At 49.3% G+C, this 27,444-nt stretch overlaps 1 protein-coding gene across 2 annotated transcripts in view; it reads left to right on the top strand.

Annotated features, from left to right (window-relative positions):
• Nucleotides 1-27,444, top strand: part of LOC119970480 (calcium and integrin-binding protein 1-like) — a 66,487-nt gene that overhangs the window by 9,792 nt on the left and 29,251 nt on the right. The window contains exon 4 of one of the 2 annotated variants that reach the window (XM_038805156.1): nucleotides 1,485-2,188. The exons of the other annotated variant lie outside the window; for it this stretch is intronic. Within the exon in view, the coding sequence (XP_038661084.1) occupies nucleotides 1,485-1,991 (507 nt within the window). The 3' untranslated portion in view covers nucleotides 1,992-2,188. Of the gene's footprint in view, nucleotides 1-1,484; nucleotides 2,189-27,444 lie in introns of those variants that run through there. 2 annotated transcript variants of the gene reach the window in all.

Here is a 27,444-nt window from a genome sequence, read left to right as displayed (position 1 = left end):
GGCTGCCCACCCTCTTAAAGAGAAGCCACACTGAATAATATTGCTGCAATTTAAAACACGGAAAATGAAACACCAGGGTCAGAGAGACGGTGCCAGGGTCTTGGCTGGGGTGCTGGTGGATTTAGTGGTGGAGGTAGGAAGAAAAACATCACTGATCTGAGGTTGGGGGCGGTGGTGGTGTTGGTGGGCTAGGATGGCTCTTAAGGTGACCCTCAGAAGGGAGGGGAAGCAGGTGGCCAGGGTGGCTTGACATCCTGGCAGCAGTGCATGGTCAGTACATGCATTTTTACATGGCACTTCTTGACATCTCATACCCACCACACAACCCACCTCTCGTACTGCTCAATGCACCATACCTCCATCGCTTATCCATCAGTACTCCCTGGCATTCTGGTACAACCCCCCCTCCCCTGTCAACTCTGCATATCTACTGATAATGTCAGCCTCACACTTACCTCTTGTAACCTCAACATATCTTGAGCTGTTCAGTTATGGCATTGTGCCATCCAATGACAATGTGACATGATCACTGACATTCTTCCCTTTCTTGCAGTACAAGGTGGCACACAATAGAAGGGAATAATGCAAAATTGTCAGAGAACAAAGACACCTATATCCCCTGAGCACTGTTGAGAGAAGGCTCTTAGCATCATGGGGCCAGTGTCATTGAGGTTGAACATTGAGGATGTCTTTTCTCAACTCTCATTTCACCTTCATCCTCTCATCTCACATAATGAGCAAGCTACGTGTAACCATGGGCCTTTTACTGCTTTCCCCATCACCCTCTTCCCTCAGGCCAACTTTCCTCTTCTAAATTTTCTGCTTTTAGACACCAGTGAACTCCTGTCTGACCAGCCATAGCAACCCAAGGAGGAAGAGAGAGAGCAAGAGTACTTATGAAGAGGCCCGTCACTTGCCCTGACACCTGCAGTCACCAGCTGACACACTAGCATTGCCTGTACCTTGGAAGCTACAATAGATTTGGTGTCAGCCTAGGAAATCACCAGGCGTTAGTGGGCTGTAACCAGGTCGGTGTAAAGGATGTTTTTTGACAGCTCATCGGACAGCAAGGTCGCAGACCAATTCTGCTGCAGAGGCTGACTTCGATAGGGTAGGGTACAAGAGAACACTGAACGGGCATGTACATCAAGATGCTGGCTCCATTTTCTGGCCTGCCAGGCACTGTTAAAGAGTATGGAGGAATCAGGCTTCAAATTAGTAAGGAGCATGGTGCAGAGCTTGACTTTCCAACAGCCTCTGTTCCAACCCCTTATCATGTTGCTGATTTAGAGGCACTGCCACTGCATCCCCTATACCTGTTGCAGTAAGGTCAACTCTCAGTGTGCCCCAGTAACAGGGTGCTGGGCTTCCGTAGCACTGTCTCCAGTGGTGCTACAGAGGCCAAATTTGTACCCAACTTTTAGAAAGTAGCTGACCAAGAATCATTGTTGGCATTCTCACCTATTATTTACAATTCTTTGCAGACTTTGGCTTCCCAACTTAGCCGTTCAAAGCTTGAAGGCATTTTTGTGCGGCTGGCAAAGAGGAATCCAGGATTGATCATAGACCTCCTTCAAGATGCTCCATCGAACTATTATCCCCATGGACCTTCGACAGAAGTACCCAACTGGTGTGTCTGTGGCTTTTGTTGGGAGATGCCGACTGACATAGAGAAAGTGTGCTGTGGGAAGACAGAGCAATATTGCATCAGTAAAAGTTGTGCTATGGCGAACCTGTGTTTGAATGAAGCAGTGCTGCACCTGATGCTGATATATCGTAATGAGTTGTTTGGCCTCCACTCACTCCCTGCTGAAAACTACAACCGTGAACTGAGACATGCAGCATACAGGCAGTACATCATGTGGCAACATGGGTGTTTGGGCGACAACAACAAACGTATCATTCCCAGTTGCTGTGTTTGGATAATCAGAACTACTTTTCCTGATCCTGATGGTGAATATTCTGGGTTTCAAGCATCCCGGTTATCCTAAGGTGCCTTTCTCTGCTGCAATAGTTGATGCTTTTTCTTTGTAATATTATCTTGAAATTATTGCAGAATTATAGAAATATAACAGTGAGTAATGGGGTTGGAGGAAGTTGGCATCATATAACAGCCTTACTCACTTTCTATCAATTATTATTTTGATGGCACATACAATAATTACAATTAAAAAAAATTCTGACTAAACTGTGTTTTGATATGACACTGACTCAATTGCTTATTAGATGTGATAATGGAACTTTACATAGTCCTGACGCAGAATCCTAAGTGAACCTAATATATGGTTGTTTTTGATTGCATTTGTTTTTTTCTACTTTTAAATAGCTATCTGAATATTTAAGAGTATAATTTGAGTTTATTGAGTTCCAATCCCCATAGAGACCGGTAGCTTTTAAAACGAGATTTGAATTTCCCAGTGAACAACTGAAAGAATCGCACAACAAGGTTTCACATTTTAGTTCTTTCATCCTAACAAAATTAAATCAACATAAACTGAATATTATTTAATAGGTAGCTGCTACCCCAAATGACAAAAAATGACCTTCCCCATTAACAAATTAACACAACTTTATGACCCATTTGTATATTATGCCATCAGCAGATTTGTAACCTTGTAGGTTCAGTTCCAAACCCCTCCTGACTTTGCAGCAAGCTCCCCTTTCCCTGTCACAGCAGCTCAGGTCTTCCAGTGTTGTCTGAAAGTTGTGCTTCTCAATCTTCTGTGTATCCCTGAACTGATATCTGGCAGCAAGGCCTACTCTGGAGAATGATTAGAGGTCTTGGTGCTGAAACGATCTCAAACTTTAAATGGGTAAGAAGCCCGACCCGCCGGGTGTGGATTGCGAGTGCTTACTTTTGGTAAGGAGAACTGGCGCTGCGGGATGAATCCTCACCAGTCTCCACCCATCCCTTCTCTTCGAACAGAAAATCAGTTCTTCGTAGCATTCTGCTGCATGAGTAATACAAAACAGACTTTTCCACTGTTTCTCCCAGCAGCAGCTGTTTCTGCCTCCCTCTCTGCGGGCTGGATTCTCCGCCGGCAGGATGCTCCATTTTGCCGGCAGCCCGGGGTTTCCTGACGAGGTGGGGCTGCCCCACAATGGGAAACCCCATTGACCGGCCAGCGTAACAGAACATCCCGCCGGCGGGGTGAAATAGAAATATGGCATGGTGGGGTGGAGAATCCAGCCCTGTATCTTTGAGTCCAGAAAGACCAGCAGACCTTCTTTTGTGTCAACGTGGAAAAATTGGTTTCAGCACATGGACCTATCTCTGGGCAGAGTTTAGTAGATTTCACAGTGTGGCACGGTGGCGCGGTGCTTAGCACTGCTGCCTCACAGCACTGAGGACCTGGGTCACTGTCCATGTGGAGTTTACACATTCTGCTTCTCCCCTTGTTTGCCTGGGCCTGATCCCCACAACCCGAAGATATGCAGGGTAGGCCATGCTAAATTGCCCTTTAATTGGAAAAATTAAAACAAAAAGTATGATTTCACCATCCCCCTATTAAAGTAATTCTATTTAACCTCAAATTAAAGGAAACATTTGAAAAGATATCTGTCTTATGAAGTATCTCATTCATAAAAATTGAAAGTAAAGATCTACCCACATCACCAAGAGTTATTTTAAGGCCCAAATCGCCCTATCTCTGGAGGTTCATACCCTGGACAGAAGATGCACTGGAGAACCCCTCGGAGAGAATTGCCGAGGAAGTGTAAACTTCCATTGGGCAGTTATCTGGAACCCTTCCAAACTCTGAGTTAAAATCAGAGACTTCAGGTTGTTCCAAATTACTGAGCAGAATAGTTACCCAGGAAAAGTTGGAAGGATCAAAACCAGTTTGTAATGATACATTGACACCCCAACCATGAGCGGCCCTAACCCCTCACTCACTTACCTTACACACTTAACTTCTCTTACAACTTGTCAAAGTGGGTTTTAAACAACGGGGCTTTTAAACTTATTGGAATGAGGCAGCTAGTGCCGTAAATAGTGAGGGTGGCTTAAATTCCTCTGATGCTCCTGCACGACACTGAAGGACTCCAGGAGTAGCTCTCTTCACATTTCCCAGCAGGTCCGAGTCAGACGTCTGCGTGTTAAACACCACTGGTAACACCCTACGCGTAATACGGTACTGCCACTGTACTGCAGGTAACACGGTAAATCCCAGCCTGCTGGCTCCTCCCAGTAAGTGATGTATAAAAGTGTATGCTCTCCTGCGCTGCAGCTATTCTGGTTCCAGCTGCAGGAGGCTCAACATCTTGTGCAATAAAGCCTCAATAGTTTCACCATTTTCGTCTTGTGGTCATTGATGGTACATTAATTTATTGCACAAGATTTTTAGAGATGAACATCTTAATCAAGCCTGATCGCCTGGTGCTGAACCCTCATGCAGCCGATGCCATGTCCACCTTCGAGCACTGGCTAGCCTGCTTTGAAGGATACCTCGGAGCAGCCATTGAAGCACTCTCAGACCCGCAGAAGCTCCAGATCCTCTACTCACGGGTGAGCCCACAAGTTTTTCCCCTCATCCAGGACGTGCCCACCTACACAGAAGCAATGGCGCTTCTAAAAATATATTAAGACTGTGAATCAGATGTACACCAGGCACCTCCTGGCCACAAGACGGCAACTCCCAGGGGATTTTCAGGATGATTTCTTGTGGGCTCTATGGATACTTGGTAGGAACTGTAATTGCCAGGCAGTGTCGGCAGTCCAACACACCGAACTACTAATCAGAGATGCTTATGTCACAAGCATTAAGTCTAATTACATTTGCCAGCGGTTATTGGAAGCGGGTACGCTCGACCTTACAGAGACTGTGCAGCTTGCTCACTCCCTAGAAGTGGCCTCCCATAATCTGGAGGCCTACACCTCTGACTGCGCAGCACCCACGTGGGCATCGTGGGCCCCACCATCTACCAACTCGGGTACACCGCAAGCTGTGCGGCGCAGTAGCCAGCCAACTCCGGAGGGCCCAAATGTTATTTCTGTGGCCAGAGCAAATATCCCGGGCAGCGCTGCCGGCGCGGAGCATGACCTGCAACGGGTGTGGAAAGAAGGGCCACTTTGTCTCCGTTTGCAAGGCCTGATCGGTCATTGCTGTTTCCAGGTCCAGCATCGCTATAACCCCCATGTGCGATCAAGCGGTGCCACCATCTTCTCCGCCACCCACCACGTCAGGCCCGTGGGCACCACCATCTTGGATGTCGTCCATCATGTGCGCCTCGTGGGCGCCGCCATCTTCGGCGCCATCTTGGACCGCACCTCAGGACCCATGCTCGCCTGGCCGTTCGCGGCCCGCCGATACTTCTGCCACCGCTGATCAGCCCAGCAACTCCCAACATCTTCTGCAGCTCGCCTCCATCACCCTCGATTAGTCTCGGCCCCGCAACTTCGCGACCGCTACGACGACTGTAAAGATCAACGGGAACGAGACGACCTGCCACTTTGACTCCTGGAGCACAGAGAGTTTCATCCACCCTGCTACGGTAAGGCGCTGCTCCCTCCCGGTCCTTCCCGTCACCCAGAAAATCTCCCTGGCCTCTGGATCCCATTCCGTGCAAATCCGGGGGTACTGCGTCGCAACCTTCTCCGTTCAGGGCGTAGAGTACAGCAACTTCAGACTCTACATCCTTCCCCATCTCTGCGCTGCCCTGTTGCGAGCTCTCGATTTTCAGTGCCACCTCCAAAGTCTTACTCTGAAGTTCGGCGGACCCCTCACCGTCTGTAGCCTCGCGACCCTAAAGGTCGATCCACCTTCACTTTTTGCAAACCTCACCCCGGCCTGCAAGCCCGTCACCACGAGGAGCGGACGGTACAGAGCCCAGGACAGGACCTTCATCAGGTCGGAAGTCCAACGGTTTCTGCGGGAGGGAGTCATTGAGTCCAGTAACAGCCCCCGGAGAGCTCAAGTGGTGTTAGTTAAGACTGGGGAGAAACAGAGGATGGTCATCGACTATAGTCAGGCCATCAACCGGTACATGCAGCTCGAAGCGTACCCCCTCCCACGCATATCTGATATGGTCAATCAGATTGTGCAGTATCGAGTCTTCTCCACAGTCGACTTGAAGTCCGCCTACCACCAGCTCCCCATCCGCCCGGAGGACCGCCAATACACTGCCTTCGAAGCAGATGGCCGCCTCTATCACTTCCTCAGAGTTCCCTTCGGTGTCACCAATGGGGTCTCGGTCTTCCAGCGAGAGATGGACCGAATGGTTGACCAGTACGGGCTGTGGGCCACGTTTCCGTACCTAGATAATATCACTATCTGCAGCCACGATCAGCAGGACTACATGCAAACCTCCAAAAATTCCTCCATACCGCCAAACTCCTTACCCTCACCTACAATAAGCAGAAATGCATATTCCGCACCAACCGCTTAGCCATCCTTGGCTACGTTGTGGAAAATGGAGGCCTAGGGCCCAACCCCGATCGCATGCACCCCCTCCTGGAACTCCCCCTCACCCAAGGCCCTGAAACGATGTCTGGAGTTTTTCTCATTTTACACCCAGTGGGTCCCTAATTATGCGGACAAGGCCCGCCCACTCATCAAGTCCACAGTTTTTCCCCTGATGGCCCGCCGGGCCTTCAACCACATCAAGGCAGACATCGTCAAGGCCACGATGCACGCTGCCGACGAGTCCCTCCCCTTTCAGGTGGAGAGCGATGCATCGGACATGACTCTGGCCGCCACCCTCAACCAGGTGACCTTCTTCTCCCGCATCCTTCGTGCCTCCGAAATTCGGCACTCCTCTGTCGAAAAGGACGCCCAAGCCATTGTGAAAGCTGTGCGACATTGGCGGCATTATCTGGCCGGCAGGAGGCTCACTCTCCTCACTGACCAACGGTCGGTTGCCTTCATGTTTAGCAATACACAGCGGGTCAAGATCAAGAATCACAAGATCTTGAGGTGGAGGATTGAGCTCTCCACCTATAACTACGAGATCTTATATCGCCTGGGGAAACTCAATGAGACCCCCGATGCCCTATCCCCGCAGTACATGTGTCAGCGCACAAGTGGACCGACTCCGGGCTCTCCACAATGACCTCTGCCACCCGGGGGTCACCCAGTTCTTCCATTTTATCAAGGCTCGTAACCTGCCCTACTCCATCGAAGAGGTCAGGACCATGACCAGAGACTGCCAAGTCTGCGCGGAGTGCAAACCACACTCTACTGGCCAGACAGAGCGCATCTGGTGAAGGCCTTCCGCCCCTTTGAGTGCCTCAGCATAGACTTCAAAGGGCCCCTCCCCTCCACTGATCTCAATGTGTACTTTCTCAATGTAATTGACGAGTATTCCCGTTTCCCATTCGCCAACCCATGTCCCGACATGACATCTGCCAGGGTCATCAAGGTCCTTCACAGCATCTTCCCCCTGTTTGGTTTCTCCACCTACATCCATAGCGATTAGGGACCCTCCTTCATGAGTGATGAGGTGCGTCAGTTCCTGCTCAGCAAGGGCATCGTCTCGAGCAGGACGACCAGCTACATCCCTGGGAAACGGACAGGTGGAGAGGGATAACGGGACAGTCTGGAAGGCCGTCCTGCTGGCCCTTCGGCTCCACTCCATCCAGTCGTTCCTGTTCACGACTACTAATGAGACCCCTCACGAATGTGTGTTTGCCTTCCCTGGGAAGTCCACCTCCTGGGTCTTGCTCCCAACCTGGCTGATGGTTCCTGGGCCCGTCCTCCTCTGGAAGCATGCGAGGAATCATAAATCGGACCCCCTTGTCGAGAAAGTCCACCTCCTCCATGCAAATCCACAATAAACCTACACGGCACACTCCGACAGGCGACAGGACACAATCTCCCTCCGGGACCTAGCACCCGCTGGGTCCTCACCCACAACCGTCACCACCCCCGACCTGGTACAGTCCCCTCCCCCTCCGGTTGCCCCCCTCGCCTCTGCACCGCCCACCCTCCCACCAGGGAACCTCACCGCAGCCCCACCCCAGCAGCATCCACCCCCTCACCGGATCCACTACTGGGTGACGAAGGAGAGGACAACCCACTCCCGGAGTCGCAGGTGACCACATCAGCACCCACATCACCACCAGGACTGAGGCGATCACGGTGGAGGGTCAAGGCTTCCGACAGACCCAATCTGTAACATTGTTTTTCAGCCCCGCTGGAATTCTTTTTAAAAACAGGGGGTGAATGTGGTAAACACCATTGGTAACACACCACGCGTATTACGGTACTGCCACTGTACTAAAGGTAACTCAGTAAATCCAAGTCTGCTGGTTCCTCCCAGCAGGCAATGTAAAAAGTGTATGCTCTCCTGCGCTGCAGCCATTCTGGTTCCAGCTGCAGGAGGCACAACATCTTGTACAATAAAGCCTCAATATTTTCACCATTTTTGTCTCGTGGTCATTGATGGTACTTCAGTCTGGAAGGGAAATGTGGAGCTCCAGTGTAAGGCAGGAAATTAGGAGCACAGTTGCAATCCAACAATGATTACCATTCCTTTCCCTGATATATTAGAGCAGTGTTCTTCAAACCTTTTTTCCAGGTACCCATTTTTACCAACCAGCCAACCTTCGGGACACAACCCGGCCGACCTGCGCGACCCACCATTTTCTCTTACCTTGTATGCTGCTGACAAAAATGGAGGAAATGGTTTTGGGTCCCTTTGGCCCTCGTACACGCTCCTCCAATGGAACCTGTTGGATGAAGATGAAGCCTTCTGGTGTCGGAAAGTATGGAGTCTCCATCTGTCCAAAGTTCTGAATTTTTTCCTGTAACTTTTTATCAAATAACACCCCCTCCAAACTTGTAAAAAAAAATTAAATGAGTAAAATAAATGAAAAAAATGAATAAACCCCCCCGAACTTGTAAAAAAAAATGAATAAATAAATGAATAAAAACCACTGCAGAACTTGTAAAAAAAAAAGCTGCAACTGTTTAAAAAAATAGTGCCCGCACGGCGAATCGTGCGTGCATGCGCAATGCGGCTGAATTTTTTTTTAACATGTTCACGGCCGCTTGCAGCCGGCGTTGTGAAAAGCCGGCTGCTGCGCGGGGATTTGCGCGTTCGAGAGCGCTGCTGACAACGGCTCCGCGACCCTCCCGACATCCTCCGACTTTGAAGAACACTGTATTAGAGAATTAAAGAAGGGCGCATTTATAACACAAATTTATTTTTAAAATTAATTTTAACAGGATGAGCTTCACTGGCTCGGCCAGTATTTCTTGCCCATCCCTAATTTCCCTTGAGGAGGTGGTGGTGAGCTGCCTTCTTGAACTATTGCTGTTCATGTGGTGTATGTATACCCACTGTGCTATTAGGGAGGGAGTTCCAGGATTTTGACCCAGTGACAGTGAAGAAACGGTGCTATATTTCCAAGTCAGGATGGTGAATGACTTGGAGGGGAACGTCCAGCTGATTGGATTCCTAGGTATCTGCTGCCCTTGTCCTTCTGGATGGTAGTGGTCATTGGTTTGGAAGGTGCTGCCGAAGGAGCCTTGGTGAGTTCCTGCAGTGCAAGTTGTAGATAGTATAGACTCTTGGTGGTGGAGGAAGTGAATGTTTGTGGAAGTGGTAGCAATCAAGCGGGCTGCTTTGTCCTGGATGATGTCGAACTTCTCGAGTGTTGTGGGAGCTGCACTTATCCAGGCAATTACACTCTTGTAGGTGGTGGACAGACTTTGGGGAGTCAGGAGGTGAGTTACTCATTACAGGATTCCTCGCCTCTGACCTGCTCTTGTAGCCACAGTATTTATATGGCTAGTCCAGTTCAGTTTCTGGTCAATAGTAATCCCCACAATGTTGACAGTGGGGGATTCGGTAATGGTAATTTCATGGGGAAAGTGGATGCGGATAACACACCCGGGTAGTATAGTCATTGACTATCAAGAGTCTCTTATCATCGGAGTTCCGGTAGCGGCCATGGTGAAGTAGGTCGCACATTTGATAGCTCCCGCCTGTAACGGACTTTTGGACCTTTTTTTCCCAGTTGTTTTCGGATTTTATGGGATAAATCGGTGAAGAGTGAGACAGTGAGGAGAATTCCCCTTCCGGTATATGGAGAATTGGACCAGAAGTGGCCGTGTGAGACGACAAAGTCTTATAAGGGAGACGCAAGTCGAGCTGGTAACACGGGACACCATGGCGGGGCAGCAGGGCTGTGTGGAGACGACACAGTGGGCGACGGAGCAGCTGGTGAAGTTTTTTGAGGATTGCTTCGCCAAGCTGAAGAAGGACGCGCAGGACCCGATTAAGGTCCGATTGATCAAGTGGTTCAGAATCAGGAAACCCACGGGAGAGTGATCCAGGGGGTCAAGCAAAAGTTGTCCGAGCACGAGAAGTATATAACCGTGCTGGAAAACAAGGTAGGGATGATGAACGACCGCCAGAAAAGAAGGCAGGAGAAGCTGGAGGACCTGGAGAATAGGTCCAGGAGGCAGTATCTCAGAATTGTTGGCCTCCCTGAAGTCAGTGAGGAATCGGATGCGAGGGCCTATGTGACGGACATGTTGGAGAAGTTGATAGGGGCTGGGGCATTCTCTCGGCCCCTGGAATTGGACAGAGCGCACAGAGCCCTCGCGAGGAAGCCCCAAGCGAACGAGCCGCCGAGGGTCATGGTGGTACGTTTCACCATTTCATGGACAAGGAACACTTTTTGAGGTGGGCCAAGAAAGAACGGAGCAGCAAGTGGGAGAACTGTGAGTTGCGCATCTATCAGGACCTGGGAACGGATTTGGTCAAGAGGCAAGCTGGGTTCAATCGGGCAAAAACAATCCTCTTTAAGAAGGGGGTGAAGTTCGGGATGCTGTACCCAGCCCGTCTATGGGTCACACATGAGGAACGGGGCTTCTACTTTGAAACGCCAGACGAAGTATGGACCTTTATTAAAGAAATGAAGCTGGAGGCAAATTAAAAGATACTTAAGCCTTGGAGATGGAGAAGTGCTGTGGCGGCGATTTGTGGTGCTGGATTGTATAAATTTAAGTAGCTCTATGTGAATAATCAGTTGTGTGGATGGTTAAAGGTTGTTTTGTCTTGCAGGGACCTTGTTAGAGGGGGAATGGACTTTGAATTTGGTTCTGCTTTTTTGGGTGACTATTTTTCTAAAGTGACTGTTTCTTCACTTTTTTTCTGATGGTTGTTTACTGGGGAATGTGATGCTTTTAAAATGTTTATTCATGTGGGGGGGGGGGAGAGGAGAAAACAATAGGGAGACAGGCTGCTTGGTGCCAGGGGCGGGAGGTACTGAGTCAGCATGGGTCAGCTGACTCTCGGAAGCGCAGTGGGGGGTGAGCAGGTGTTAAGTTGGAGCTTGACTTGGGGGATTAGGTTTATAGTGTTGTTGCTAGGGGGAAGGGAGGGTGGGAGCTTCTTTGCTGACAGGGGAGGAACTGGTACTAGGAGACAAATGGGAGGTCGGGAACGGCGGCAGCCCGAGTCGGGACTCGAGGAAACGGAGGGCGCGAGCTCGAGGCTGGCCTAAAAAGGATGATGGCAAGTCGGTGGGCGGGAGGGGGGGTTGGAAGCCCCCTGTCCAGGCTGATCACATGGAACATGAGAGGACTGAATGGGCCAGTCAAGAGGGCTCACGTGTTCGCGCATTTGAGGGAACTGAATGCAGACGTGGCAATTCTCCAACAGACACACCTAAAGGTGACAGACCAGACGAGATTGAGGAAGGGGTGGATTAGTCAAGTGTTCCACTCAGGACTGGACTCAAAGAGCAGAGGGGTAGCGATCTTGATCAGCAAACAAGTGGCATTTGAGGCAGGGAGAATCATGTCAGACAAGGGGGGTAGGTATATAATGGTGAGTGGGAAGCTGGAGGGGGTGCGAGTGGTACTTGTGAACATATATGCTCTGAATTGGGACAACGTGGAATTTATGAGGCAGGTGTTAGGTAAGATCCCAGACTTAGAGTCACATAACCTGATAATGGGAGGGGACTTCAATACGTCATTGATCCAGAAGTGGACCGGTCAAAATCTAGGACAGGTGGAGGTAGGAACACCCAAGGGAGCAGATGGTCGGAGGGCGGGTCGACCCCAGGGACCAGCTGCTGTCCAGATGGATTTTGGGCTTCTGGAACGGACAGTCCCATTGATCGTGGAGATGCAATCGGAGAGCCAGGGACTAAATGAGTGGTTGTCGGTGAGCGTCCAGCATCTACAGGCACAGGTGGAGGTGTCCAACCACGTGCAGGAGCAGGAAATAGTGCTGACCATGTGTGACTACCAGGCCAACACCGCACGGGTGGCGTCCGCGGGGAAGGCATTGAGGGCGATGGTTTTGGCTATGGATCAGCATATCCATGGCCTGGGGAATTCTGTGGCAGTGTTGCTACCTCACAGGCAGCCATGTCCCAGAGCCACCTTGACATCACAGCGGCGCTTCGGAACGTGGCCAACTCACAGCAGGCTATGTCTGGGATCATCGATGGCATTGCCCAGGTGCTGGCCAACATGGCGCAGACACAGAGGGAGATGGCCCAGTCACTGGCTGATGTGACACAGACCCAGAAGGTGGTGGCACAGTCAGTGGGTGATGTGGCGCAGTCCCAGACGGAGATGGTCCACTCCCTGTGCTCCATGGCCGCGAGCATTCAGACCCTGATCAAGACTAGGCCGGGCCTCCAGGACTGACAGCGCCAGGTGGTGGGGGAGCCTCAGAGGATAACGCCGCTCACTCCCCATCCCATGGAGTAGCCTGGGGGCCATCGGACACCCGAGGGAGGAGGAGGAGTTGAGATGATTGACCTCCAACCACCACAACCATCTTCCTTTGTGCCAGGTATGACTCTAACCACCGATGAGTTTATCCCCTGATCCCCATTGACTCCAGTTTAGCTCGGGCTTCTTGATGCCATACTCGGTCAAATGCTGCCTTGATGTGAAGGGTAGTCACTCACACCTCACCTCTGGAGTTTAGCTCTTTTGTCCTTGTTTGAACCAAGGCAGGAATGAGGTCAGGAGCTGAGTGACCTTGACGGAACCCAAACTGAACATCCGTGAGCAGATTACTGCTGAGTAAGTGCCGCTTTATAGCACTGTTGATGACTCTTTCCACCACTTTGTTGATGATGGCGAGTAGACTGTGAGGGTGGTAATTGGTTGGATTGGATTTGTCTTGTTTCTTTTGTACAGGGTACACCTGAGCAATTTTCCACATTGCCGGGTAAATGCCAGTGTTGTAGCTGTACTGGAACAGCTTGGCTAGGGACCCGGCAAGTTCTGGAGCACAAGTCTTCAGTACTATTGCCGGAATATTGTCAGGGTAATAGCCTTTGCAGTATCCATTGCCTTCAGCTGTTTCTTGATATCATGTGAAGTAAATCGTATTAGCTGAAGACTGGCATCAGGGATGCTGGGTCCTCCAGAGGAGACCAAGATGGATCATCCACTCGGGATTTCTGGTTGAGGAATTGCTTCAGCCTTTGTCTTTTGTGCTGGGCTCCTCCTTCATTGGGAATGGGGATATTTGTGGAGCCTCCTTCTCCAGTGAGTTGCTTAGTTGTCCACCACCATTCATAGCTGGATGTGGCAGGACCATGGAGCTTAGACCTGATGCGGTCATTGTGGAATCACTCAGCTCTGTTTATTACTTGCTGCTTAGCTGTTTAGTACACAAGTAGTCATGTGTTGTAGCTTCACCAGGTTGACACCTCATTTTTAGGTACGCCAGATGTTGTTCCTGGCATACTCACCTGTGCTCTTCACTTAACCAGGGTTGATCCCCGGGCCTCCTCTTGACGTCGGGTGTCCTCGAAGAGTTATGGCCCTTCAATCAGGAGGTTCCTCCAAGCAGGTTTCTCCTGAGCAAGGGTTTCCCAGGCCTTGACGTTTATGTTACGTTTCCTGAGGTAAACCATGTGTCTTTGAAGTGCTTCCTTTGTTCTCTTGTTTGGGAGCCTTCCTTGAGCTGGGAAAAGAAGATTTACTTCGGCAGTCGGCACTTGACATCCTGAACATATGGCTGGCCCAGCAGAGCTGGATTTGGATGAGCAAGGCCACGACGTTGGTGCTCTTGGCTCCTTCAAGGAAGCTGATGTTAGTACGCCTGCCCTCCCAGCTGATGCAGAGACTTAATCTCTGACAGCATTATAATTGTACCTCTCAAGGGCCTTGAGGTGGCATCTGCACGCAGTCCAAGTTTCTGAGCCATATGAAAGAGTTGGGAGGATAACTGCCTTGTACACTGGGAACTTGTTATCAGCACAGATGTGGTCATCAAAGGCTCTCATCCGTAGGCGTCCGAAGGAGGTTCTTGCATTTGATTTAAATACTTTAATAATCTATTTTGCATGAACTGAGTACCCAGGCGGAGGTCACTCTTTTAATATAGAACTTGGCCCATCGGAGGCGGAGAATCGTGGAGGCCCCGGAGAATACCGGATCAGGCCCGCTAATGATATGCCAAGTGTGTTTACTGTATTGCGCTGCTGTCGTGGTGATGAAGAATTGCGATTTAGCATTAATTTGGCACCCACCGCGATTTTGGCATCGGAACCTATTCTCTGCCCAATCGTGTTTCCCGATTCCGCCGTCAGCCAATGGAGAATCCCACCCAATTTCTTTAAATCAAAGTGTGTCAGATGTTTTCATAAACTTTAAAACTAAAGCAAATGTTTCTAACCTTTCCACCTCTTTAATTTACAAAATACATTTAGGGCTGAATTTTCGAGGCAATGAACAATATAGTATAAACGTTAACAGATACTAAGCGCGTAGCTAATGTTGCGTATCAGTGATATCAAATTGTTTGTCTCTAGAATACAGAGAGAAATGTGTGCTTATCTGTCTCTATACATCGTTGTAATAATATGTGGAGGTGGTGGTGTTGTGGCACTGTCACTATGGTAATGCTCTGTGGACCCGGGTTGGAATAGAACTATGCAGATAGTGAAATAAAAGTCTAATGATAACCATTAACTATTGTCAAGTGAAGTAAAATTACTCCTCGTTCAATAATGCCCTTTAGAGAAGGAAATCTGGCCTACATGGCACAGTAATGCCCTCTGAAATAGTCCAGCAAGCCATTTCATTCAATGGTAGTTACGGATGGGCAATAAATGCCACTCCCATAAATAAAAACAAACGTTTGGAAGTAGTTACTATTAAACACACCTGGGCTCTCATTTCAAGCTGGTAGTGTTAAACTAACTGAATCACTAAGACTGCCTGATGAAACTTGGTGGTGGCAGGGAAGTAAGAATGCAGCTGTAGATGAACAACTGCTGCAAGAAGTCAGAGAGAAAAGTACCAACTGTTTCCCTATTCAGTTGACGAAAATAACAAGTATTTAATGGAAGTAAAAATACTTTACGAGGCCCTGTTGCTGAAAACTGCTCTCAGTGGACGTTCAATTGCCACTCCAGACTACATCGCCACACTCTTCTGATAGTCCTTGTGTTTGGCTGAGAACCCAAACTCCCCCTCTCCACTACTATTTAGATGCTGGGTGAAGCCCAGCCTTTGTCAGCCTACTTGCTGTGGAGGAAGGAGAATCATCCAAGTTGGATGGGTCAACGATGCAAATGTGCCAACCCAAATTTTCCGTTATTTACTTTCACTGCATTGTCAGTTATGGCTCGTTTGGGAGCACTATTACCTCTGAATCAGTAGACTGTGGGTTCAAGTTCCACTCTGGGACATCAGCATAAAATCAAAGGTGACACTCTAGTAGTTGGATGGGGTAACTGGGTTATGGGGATAGGGTGGAGGTGTGGGCTTGGGTAGGGTGCTCTTTCCAAGAGCCGGTGCAGACTCGATGGGCCAAATGGCCTCCTTCTGCACTGTAAATTCTATGATTCTATCATTCTATGAGTACAGTAGTGAGGGCACTGCCAGAGATGCCACCTTTCAGATGAGATGTCAAACCAAAGCCCTGTAGAACCATAGAATTCCTATAGTGCAGAAGGAGGCCATTTGGCCCATTGAGTTTGTACCGACTCTCTGAAAGAGCGCCCTACCCAGGCCCACTCCCTTGCCCTATCCCCCTTACTCCACCTAACCTACACATCTTTGGACACTAAGGGGAGAGTTAGCATTGCCAATCCACCAACCAATACATCTTTGGACACTAAGGGGCAATTTAGCATGACCAATCCTCAAAACCTACACATCATTGGACTGTGGGAATGAACCGGAGCACCTGGAAGAAATCGCCGCAGACATGGAGAGAAAGTGAAAACTCCACACAGGCAGGAGTTTGAGGCCGGAATTGAACCCGGGTCCCTGGCGCTGTGAATCAGCAGTGCTAACCACTGTGCCACCATGCTTAAGGAGGTGGCTCTGGAAATAGTGGATGCATTGGTGGTCATCTTCCGGGATTTTATAGACTCTTATAGATTGGTGGGTAGCTCACGTCACTCCGATATTCAAAAAGGGAGGTACAGAGAAAGCAGGGAATTATAGAACAATAAGCCTAACATTGGTAGTAGGGAAAATGCTTGAATCCATTATCAAGGACTTTATAGCGGAACATTTAGAAAGCAGTGATAGGACCAGTCAGAGTCAGCATGGATTTATGAAGGGAAAGTCATGCTTTACAAATCTGTTGGAATTCTTTAAAGAGGTAACCAGTACAGTCGACAAGGGGGAGCCAGTCGATGTGGTATATTTGGACTTTCAGAAGGAGTTTGACAAAGTCCCGCATAAGAGATTATCGTACAAAATTAAAGCGCATGGGAATTGTCGGAAATGTATTGAGGTGGATAGAAAACTGGTTGGCAGAGAGGAAACAAAGAGTAGGGATTAATGGGTCCTTTTCAAATTGGCAGGCAGTAACCAGTGGGGTACCACAGGGATTGGTGCTGGGACTCCAGCTATTCACAATATATATTAATTATTTGGATGAGGGAACAAAATGTAACATCTCAAAGTTTGCAGATCATAGAATTTACAGTGCAGAAGGAGGCCATTCGGCCCATCGAGTCCGCACCGGCTCCTGGAAAGAGCACCCTACCCAAGGTTAACACCTTCACCGTATCCCCATAACCCCACCTAACACGAAGGGCAATTTTGGACACTAAGGGAAATTTATCATGTCCAATCCACCTAACTTGCACATCTTTGGACTGTGGGAGGAAACCGGAGGAAACCCACGCACACACGGGGAGGATGTGCAGACTCCGCACAGACAGTGACTCGAGCCGGAATCGAACCTGGGACCCTGGAGCTGTGAAGCGATTGTGCTATCCACAATGCTACCGTGCTGCCCATAATTACATCTGCCCAGATGATACCAGATTAGGTGGGAGGGTGAATTGTGATGAGGATGCAGAGATCCTACAGCAAGATCTGGACAGGTTGGGCGAGTGGGCAAACCAAGATGCAGATGCAGTGTAATTTGAATAAGTGTAAGGTTATTCATTTTGGAAGCAAAAACAGGAAGGCAGATTACTACCTGAATGGTTGTAAATTAGGAGAGGAGAGTGTGCAGCGGAACCTGGGTGTCCTTGTGCGCCATTCACTGAGGGTAAGCATGCAGATGCAACAGGTGGTAAAGAAGGCTAATGGTATGTTGGTCGTCATTATAAGAGGTTTCGAGTATAGAAGCAGGGATGTGTTGCTGCAATTGCACAGTACCTTGGTGAGGCCACACTTGGAGTATTGTGTGCAGTTTTGGTCTCCTTCTCTGAGGAAGGATGTTCTTGCTCTCGAGGGAGTGCAGCGAAGGTTTACCAGACTGATTCCAGAGATGGCGGGACTGTCATATGAGGAGAGATTGGGATTATTCTCGCTGGAGTTCAGAAGAATGAGGGGATCTCATAGAGACTTATAAAATTCTAACAGGACCGACAGGGTAGATCCAGGGAAGATGTTCCTGATGGTGGATGTGTCCAGAACCAGGGGTAACAGTCTGAGGATTCAGGGTAAACCATTCCGGACAGAGATAAGGAGACACTTCTTCACACAAAGAGTGGTGAGCCTGTGGAATTAATTGCCACAGGAAGTAGTTAATACTAAAGCTTTGAATATATTCAAGAGGCGGCTGGATATAGTACTTGGGGAGAATGGGATCAAAGGCTATGGGGAGAAAGCAGGATTAGGCTATTGAGTTGGATGATCAGCCACGATCGTGATGAATGGCGGAGCAGGCTCGAAGGGCCAAAAGGCCTCCTCCTGCTCCTAAATTGCATGTATCTATGCGACCCTCAATCTACCCTTTCCGGGGACTGTAGAAGATCCCATGGGTACTATTTTGAAAAAGACCAGGGGAGTCATTCCCAATGTTCTGATCAATATTTATCACTCAATCACCATCACAAAAAGTCAGACTATCTTGAAGAGCTGTGAGTTATTCTTTTGTTATCTGAGCTGTCTTGAAATCTGTGAATACTTTACTTAACTGCCTTGCTTTTCACTGCATAAGATATTGGCTTAGCTTGAGTTGATTTTGAATTTCTGAGAATGCAGCACTCCCTCCCTGAATTGACACTTTGACCTTATTATAGGCTCAGATCCCAGAGTTTGACTTGAACACAAAATCATTTAATTCAGAGACATGATTGCTGTTGAATTCCAACACTTAGATCTCAATCATACCTCCTACAAACAGATGAAAATGAGAGAAAAGTAACTATTGTAATAAAGGACAGCTCCAGTCTAGAGAAAAGAAGGTCCAGTTCTCTGATCAGAAATATGGAATATCAGAAGTTCAGTAATAAAATATTCAAGGCCTGCTTCTGAGGCATTCCACTGAAAGATGCTTGCATACCATCATTAACCCTGTTGTGTTTTCTCATTCTCAGTATTAGCCTATGCCCTCCATCGATTGACTATTTGAGTAAAATCCCATTCTGTAAGTTAATGTTCAATTTCATTTGATACATTGTGGAATTATAACAAGAGGTACATGAATGTGTTGACAGATAGAAACATTTTCAAAAATTATGATTTGCATAACATATGTATGTTGATACATGTAACGTAATGTGAGGAATGAATCTAACAGAATCTTCAAAGGAATATCTGCACTCTCACACAGATAGGAATACAGGAACATAGGACAAGAAAAATAAACATATTGGTCCATTGGAGCATCCCAGAACTGGAAAAGAGAACACATTGATCAATACCTATATTATTCAATTTATTTTCATCACCTGGATAATTCTCTTTAAACTGACTAATGTTATCACCCTCGACCAACTCAGTTTAAAATTCATTTCAAATGTTTATCATCATGGATCAAACAGTCAGATCTAGGGCTGAATTCTCCATTTGGGAGATGAAGGGCTGGATTCTCCATCCTGGGATGCCTGGATCACATTTCCCGATGGGACAGAGAATTGGGCGCCGGGGCAAAATCAGGATCGACGCCAGGCGCTGACCCGATTGCGATGCTCCGACCCAAGCTGGCGGCAGGAACGAGATTCACGATCATGCGCTGGCAGGGGGCTGTAAATGAATGCAAATACATAGAAACATAGAAAATAGGACCAGGAGGCCATTCGGCCCTTCGAGCCTGCTCCTCCCTTCATTACGATCAGGGCTGATCAGCCAACTCAATAGCCTAATCCTGCTTTCCCCCATATCCTTTGATCCCCTTTACCCCAAATGCTATATCTAACTGCTTCTTAAAAACATACATGTTTTGACCTGAACTCTCGAAGCGCTTCATTACTATTGATGACCACCGGACGGTAGTCATTGAGGCAAGTTGCCTGGTTCTTCTTTGGCACCGGTATGATGGTGGTCTTCTTGAAGCAGGTGGGGACCTTGGAGCGGAGTAGGGACCGGTTAAAGCTGTCCACGAACACCTCTGCCAGCTGGTTCTGAGAGGCTCTGAGAGCACGACCAGGGATTCTGTCCGGACCCGTCGCCTTCTGAGGGTTCACTTTCAGAAAGGCCAATGTGACTTTGGAAGTTGTGTTGGTGGGTATGGGTGTGTTTTGGGTTCCTGGGGCACTTCACAGTGAAAGAAACAAATAACATGCCAATAGTTGTTGGCAAGGTGGCTATGGCAGGTGAGGGCCTAGAAACGATCGTTATCATTAAGGAGGTAGTGTTGGGCAAGCTAATGGGGCTCAAGGTAGACACGTTTACTGGTCCTGATGGAATGCAACCCAGGGTACTAAAAGAGATTGCGGGGGAAATAGCAAATACGCTCGTGGTAATTTACCACAATTTGCTGGACTATGGGGTGGTTCCGGCAGATTGGAAAACAGCAAGTGTGACACCACTGAGGGAAGAGGATGTGATGGGGCCCATGAAGGTGACTCCCACAGGGAAGATGCTGGAACACTGGTGCGTCTCTGAATTTCCCCCACCTGAGCGGTGGGGGGTGGAGAGGGTGTGTGTGGGAAGCTGATGATATGGCGGCGCCGTCTGCTAGGGCCTACCCAGTGAGTGACTCATCACCATTCACCAGCCCAATAACCGTTCCCTGGAGCCTATCGCTATCCCCGCCTCCACTGAGGGTCTGTGGGCCCATGTGGTTGAATGGCCAGCAAGCATGCAGAAATCATCTGGACGGCAGTGGAATGTGACACCAGGGCAGGAGTCAAATTCTATCAAATGATGCGGAGAACCAGAACTCATGACGGAGCGGATCATCATCATCCCCCTCCACATTGGCCAGACCCGCTGCTACTGCCAGCCAAGGGCCAAAACACTGGTGCAGCTGGTGGGCAGCATGGAGGCTGGGTGCTGGGGTGGGGGGGACGGAGTGCAAGGCAGGGGGACATGGAGGGAATGCGCAGTTGAGCTGCCAGTGGCCAGACTCCATGGTTGGCGAACCTTGAGGCAATCAGGCTGTCCTGTGCAAGGCAGCCTGGCGCACACGTCGTGCATCCTCCTGTGCCTATATTGGCCCCATGTCCTGCCCATCCTGGCCCTCCTCCGCATCCTCCTCGTTGGACGAGGCCCGCCGTTCCTCCTCCTCCAACATATCACCACCCCGCTGTGCCTGGATACCAGGCACAAACGTGCACGATGTGCAGACAGTGGTCACACATCAACTGTACATTCATCGAATGGAAGGCTTTCCGGTGGATGAATGGCTCCCCCTCAAGAGCTGGTGCCCGTAGAGGGACGTGTGTCCCATCTGTCAACCCCTGGGCCTCGGGCATGCCTGCAATGGTTTCTGAGAAGGTTGGTGCGGTTTTTTGCTGTGGCACGTTGGAACTGTCGATCGATGAGTTGAGCGCCATATCCCGTTCGTACGAGAGCATCTTTCAGCATCTGTAGGTGTCTGTTACGCTCCTCCTCATTTGAGCAGATCCTGTGTATATGGAGGGCTTTTCCATAGGGGATGGCTTCTTTAATGTGTTTCGGGTGGAAGCTGGAGAAGTGGAGCATTGTGAGGTTATCCGTGGGCTTGCGGTAAAGCGAAGTGCTGAGGTGACCGTCCTTGATGGAGATGAGTGTGTCCAAGAATGCAACAGAATTTGGTGAATAGTCCATGGTGAGTCTGACGGTGGGATGGAATTTATTGATCTCATCGTGTAGTCGTTTCAGTGATTCTTCGCTGTGGGTCCAAAGGAAAAAAATGTCATCGATATATGTGGTGTATAACATCGGTTGCAGGTCCTGTGTGGTGAGGAAGTCTTGTTCAAACTTGTGCATGAAGATGTTGGCATAATGAGGTGCGAATTTGGTCCCCATGGCTGTTCCATGCGCCTGGATGAAGAATTTGTTGTCAAAGGTGAAGACGTTGTGATCTAGAATGAAGCGGATGAGTTGCAGAATTGCGTCTGGAGATTGGCAGTTGTCAGTGTTGAGTACTGAGGCTGTTGCAGCAATGCCGTTGTCATGGGGGATGCTGGTGTAGAGTGCCGAGACATCCATTGTGACGAGGAATGTTCCTGGTTCAACTGGTCCATGGGTGCTGAGTTTCTGTAGGAAGACCGTCGTGTCGCGACAGAAGCTGGGTGTACCTTGTACGATGGGTTTCAAGATGCCCTCGATGTAGCCAGAGTGGTTCTCACAGTGGGTCCCATTGCCTGATACAATAGGATGGCCTGGTGTGCTGGCGTTGTGTATTTTTGGGAGGCAGTAGAGATCTCCAATGCGGGGATTACGTGGGATGAGAGCACGTAGGGTGCTCTGAAGGTCTGGATCCAAGGTCTTGATCAGTCTGTTGAGTTGGCGGATGTGTTCCTTGATTGGATCTGCGGGTAACTGTCTGTAGTGTTCCTGGTTGTCGAGTTGTCGGTACACTTATTTGCAGTAGTCCGTTCTGTTCAGTATGACGGTGGCCCCTCCTTTGTTTGCTGGTTTGATGACAATGTTGCGGTTGGACTTGAGAGCGCGGATGGCGTTGCGTTGTGCTTGTGTGACGTTCGGGGCTGCCTTGTGAATGCGACTAATGAATCTGGCATTGACACGACTTCCGACGGCTTGAGCATACATGTTGAGTCTAGGGCAGCGGCTTTCCGGAGGGGTCCAATTCGACTCTTTCCTTTTCATTTGCTGCACCGCAGATCTCGCGGTCTGCTGTTCCGGTTCATTGGTCGTCTTCTTGGGTTCGCTGTCGGCCTCTTGGGGTCTGTGGAAGAATTCCCGTAGCCTCATTCGCCTGATGAATTCCTCCGTGTCTGCCGCGAGACTGATGGGGTCCATTTTGGTGGTAATCCAGAAATTGAGCCCTCTGCTGAGGACTTCGATTTCATCTGGTTGAAGGGTGTAGTCCGACAAGTTGACAATAGATTTCCCTGTATTGTTTTCGACTGTGGTACTGGGGGAGGCTTGGTTGCTGCTGGTGGTGATGCCGAGTTTCTCAAGCTTCCAGCAAGATCCCAGACAGATCCCCACTTGGCGCCTGGAAGTACCATGTGGTAAAAACGTTCAGGGCGACCGGCACCTTGATTGCCGCTGGGAGCAGGTACCTTTCCCATACCCGCATGGTACCAGGTGTCCCATTATCTGGTCTCTCTGCTCAGTCGCTGTCATCAGCGACAAGCTCAGTCCGGCAGGTCCTCAAAGGAGAGGCGCTGCCCATATAATGGGACCTGAGGCATCGTTTCCTTCCAATCTCATCTTTGCCCTGTTGAGCGATCAGCTCTCCAGTTTCGTCAGCTGGTCCCTGCTCCTCTTGTGCAGGCTCCTGTTCTGCAGGGTCCTCCCCAAGATATCCTGCTAGGGCAACCTCAGTGCATCCACAAGGGCCACTGTGGCCAGGCAGATGCCATACAATCCTGGCTGAACTCCAAAATCCATTGCCTGCAGGGGTAAAGGGCTGATATATTAGCATGGTGAGTGCTCCCGTGCCCATCCACGTCCAACGGGCTGGCTCTGGCTCCTGCCCCCTGATTCCCGCACTCCCACCCCTACCCCCTGGCTGTTCCCACTGACGCTCTACCGCCCACACTGCACCCCTGGCCCAGTCCCTGCTGGCAGGGATACCAGTAGCTGGTGCTACCCATGCCAGCGCAACACTCCATGGCCCGTCCTATGCCCCACTGCTTAGTCTACTTAGGGTGTCCTCCTTCGGTGGGGTGTGTTGTATCCCACCAGCAGGGTGGCACTTAGTTGTAGGCTGTACGGCAAAGGCCACAGTGCATGCGTCCACTGTTTGGTGTGTGCTCTGCTCTTCCCCTGCTGTGGGACAGTGCCTCGGATGGGCTTACTGAGGAGTACCAGCACCTGGTGGGCATTGGCTGCACTGGACCACGCCCATCCCATCTGGTGTAGAGCATGGGTTGAAGGTCCTGTTGGGTGAAGCGATCTTGTTCAAACTTGTGCATGAAGAACTTGTCGAAGGTGAAGATGTTGTGATCCAGGTGGGGCTACCGTCATACTGAACAGAACGGACAACTGCAAAGAAATGTACCGGCAACTCAACAACCAGGAACACTACAGACAGTAGATCCGACCAAAGAACACACACACCAACTCAACAGACTGATCAAGACTTTGGATCTAGACCTTCAGATCACCCTATTTGCTCTCATCCCACGTACTCCCCGCATTGGAGATCTCTTCTGCCTCCCAAAAATACACAAGGCGAGCACACCAGGCCATCCTATTGTATCAGGCAATGGGACCCACTGTGAGAACCTCTCTGGCTACATCGAGGGCATCTTGCAACTCATCATACAAGGAACCCCCAGCTTCTGTCGCGACACAACGGACTTCTTACAGAAACTCAGCACCCATGGACCAGTTGAACCAGGAACATTCCTCATCACAATGGACGTCTCAGCATTCTAGACCAGCATCCCCCATGACAATGGCATTACTGCAATAGCCTTAGTACTTAACAACGACAACTGCCAATCTCCAGACGCAATTCTACAACTCATCTGCTTCATCCTGGATCACAACGCCTTCACCTTTGACAACAAGTTCTTCATCCAGACACACAGAACAGCCATGGGGATTAAATTCACACCTCAATACAGCAACATCTTGGGGCAGCACGGTAGCATGGTGGTTAGCATAAATGCTTCACAGCTCCAGGGACCCAGGTTCGATTCCTGGCTGGGCCGGTCTGTGTGGAGTCTGCACGTCCCTCCCGTGTGTGCGTGGGTTTCCTCCAGGTGCTCCGGTTTCCTCCCACAGTCCAAAGATGTGCGGGTTAGGTGGATTGGCCATGCTAAATTGCCCGTAGTGTAAGGTTAATGAGGGGATTGTTGGGTTACGGGTATAGGGTGGATACGTGGGTTTGAGTAGGGTGATCATTGCTCGGCACAACATCGAGGGCCGAAGTGCCTGTTCTGTGCTGTACTGTTCTATGTTCTATCTTCATGCACAAGTTCGAATAAGACCGCTTCCCAGCACAGGACATCCAACCGATGTTATACACCAGATATATCAATTACATTTCTTTCCTTTAGACCCATGGTGAAGAATCACTGAAACAATGACACAATAAGTTCCATCCCACCATCAGACTCACCATGGACTACTCTACAGAATCGTTTGAATTCTTGAACACATGCATCTCAACAGGGACGGTCACCTCAGCACTTCGCTTTACCGCCAGCCCACAGGTAACTTCACGATGCTCCACCTCTCCAGCTTCCACCCGAAACACATTAAAGAAGCCATCCCCTATGGACATATGCAGACGTTCTGCTCAGACGAGGAGAAACGTAACAGACATCTACAGACTCTGTAAGACTCCCTCGTAAGAACAGGATATGACGCTTGACTCATCGATCGACAGTTCCAACGTGCCACAGCAAAGAAATGCACGGACCTCCTCAGAAGACAAACACAGGACACAACCAACAGAGTACCCTTTGTCGTCCAATACTTCCCGGAGCGGAGAAACTACGACAACTTCTTCACAGCCGTCAACATGTCATCGGTGAAGGCGAACATCTTGCCAAGGCCATCCCCACACTCTCATTACTTACTTTCAAACACCCGCGCCACCACAGACCATTGTTTGCAGCAAACTACACAGTCTGCAGGAGAACCATGACATCACACAACCCTGCCATGGCAACCTCTGCAAGACGTGCCAGATCGTCAACATGGGTACCACCATTACACGTGAGAACACCACCCACCAGGTACGCGATACATACTTATGAGACTTGGCCAATATTGCCTACCTTATACGCTGCAGGAAAGGATGTCCCGAAGCGTGTAAATTGGTAAGACCATGCAGACACTGCGACAATGGATGGACGGACATCGCGCGACAATCATCAGGCAGGAATGTTACCTTCCAGTCGGAACACTTCAGCAGTCAAAGGCATTCAGCCTCTGATCTTCAGGTAAGCGTTCTCCAGGATGCACAACAATGCAGAATCACATGAGTATGGCCTCAACCAGGATCTTGGATTCATGCCTCACTACATTTAAACCCCCACCATCTGGCCTGGGCTTGTGAAATCCTCCCAACTGTCCTGGCTTGAGACAATTCATACCTCTTTAACCTGTGATTATCACTCTCTCCGGTCGCACCGTCTGGACCTGTAAAGACGTAATTACCTGCAAAGACCCGCATTCAAAGTATCGTCTTGCATCATTGGTTTTGTCTATCATAGAATGTACAGTGCAGAAGGAGGTCATTCGGCCCATCGAGTCTGCACCGACTCTTGGAAAGAGCACCCCACCCAAGGTCAACATCTCCACCCTATCCCCATAACCCAGTAACCCCACCCAACAATAAGGGCAATTTTGGACACTAAGGGCAATTTATCATGGCCAATCCACCTAACCTGCACATCTTTGGACTGTGGGAGGAAACCGGAGCACCCGGAGGAAACCCACGCACACACGGGGAGGATGTGCAGACTCCGCACAGACAGTGACCCAAGCCGGAATCGAACCTGGGACCCTGGAGCTGTGAAGCAATTGTGCTATCCACACTGCTACCGTGCATATATATGCTGTGTTTGTGTAACCTACCTCTTCACTCACCTGATGAAGGAGCTATTATCATAGAGTTTCATAGAATCATAGAATTTACAGTGCAGTAGGAGGCCATTCGCCCCATCGAGTCTGCACCGGCCCTTACAAAGAGCAAGCCACAAGCCCACATATCTACCCTATCCCTGCAACCCAGCAACCCCCACTTAAACTTTTTGGACACCAAGGGCAGTTTCTCATGGTCAATCCATCTAACTCGCACATCTTTGGGCTGTGGGAGGAAACCGAGCACCCAGAGGAAACCCACGCAGACACGGGGAGAACGTGCAGACTCCGCACAGACAGTGACCCAAGCCAGGAATTGAACCTGGGACCCTGGAGCTGTGAAGCCACAATGCTAACCACTGTGCTACCGTGCTGCCCTTCTCCGAAAGATTGTGATTTCAAATAAACCTATTAGACTTTAACGTGGTGTTGTAAGACTTCTTACTGTGCCCACCCTAGTCCAACGTCGGCATCTCCACATCATGGCTATTAAAAGCAATGGAAGTGCTTCAACCTGATATATGTGCGAACAGCAAATTATCTGATCCAACAGATGTTCTCCCAGCCTAACATGAAAGGAGTGAGAGGATTAAGATTGGAGGAGAGTTGTCACCTTGACTGCCAGTGACAGTGCCATTTCCATGGTGGATGTTAGCTGTGCATTGACTTGGAGCAGCTGGCACTGCACTGCACTGCCTGCTTATTGAACTATAAAGGCAATTTATCCTCTGTTGTTTGCAGGTTGCTGGTCTATCATTCAATTGCTCATGTAATGGTATTTGTTCGTAGTTTGCTTTCAGTGCCATAAGACATTGCTTTTTTGTTTTTTGTCCTTTTCAGTTAAATCTAGTAAGAGGAGACTAGCTTTTAACTGATTTGAATGGTAACAAAACGGAAGCAGATTTCCAACAAATAAGATAGGCTTTAACTGGCTATTTTGAAATGAGGAAGATAATAGTTACCTGCAATGAAACTGAGAAACATAACTAGCCTCTTTGTGCCCTTTCTAAATTTCACATGTCTATGTAATAAAGTTGTCATATAGTCTGTGTTTTGGAGAAGAACAGCTGTAGACAGCAAGGTCAGAAATCCTGCACTTTGAATAAAATGAGCTGGCAAGTTCCATAAACGTTTTCTCTTCTGGTTCCTGCATGCT

This window comes from Scyliorhinus canicula, chromosome 8 (genome assembly GCF_902713615.1).
Source record: "Scyliorhinus canicula chromosome 8, sScyCan1.1, whole genome shotgun sequence".
Lineage (NCBI taxonomy): Eukaryota > Metazoa > Chordata > Chondrichthyes > Carcharhiniformes > Scyliorhinidae > Scyliorhinus > Scyliorhinus canicula.
Note: the sequence above shows the minus strand (reverse complement) of the source record. Positions and strands in the feature narration are given on the sequence as shown.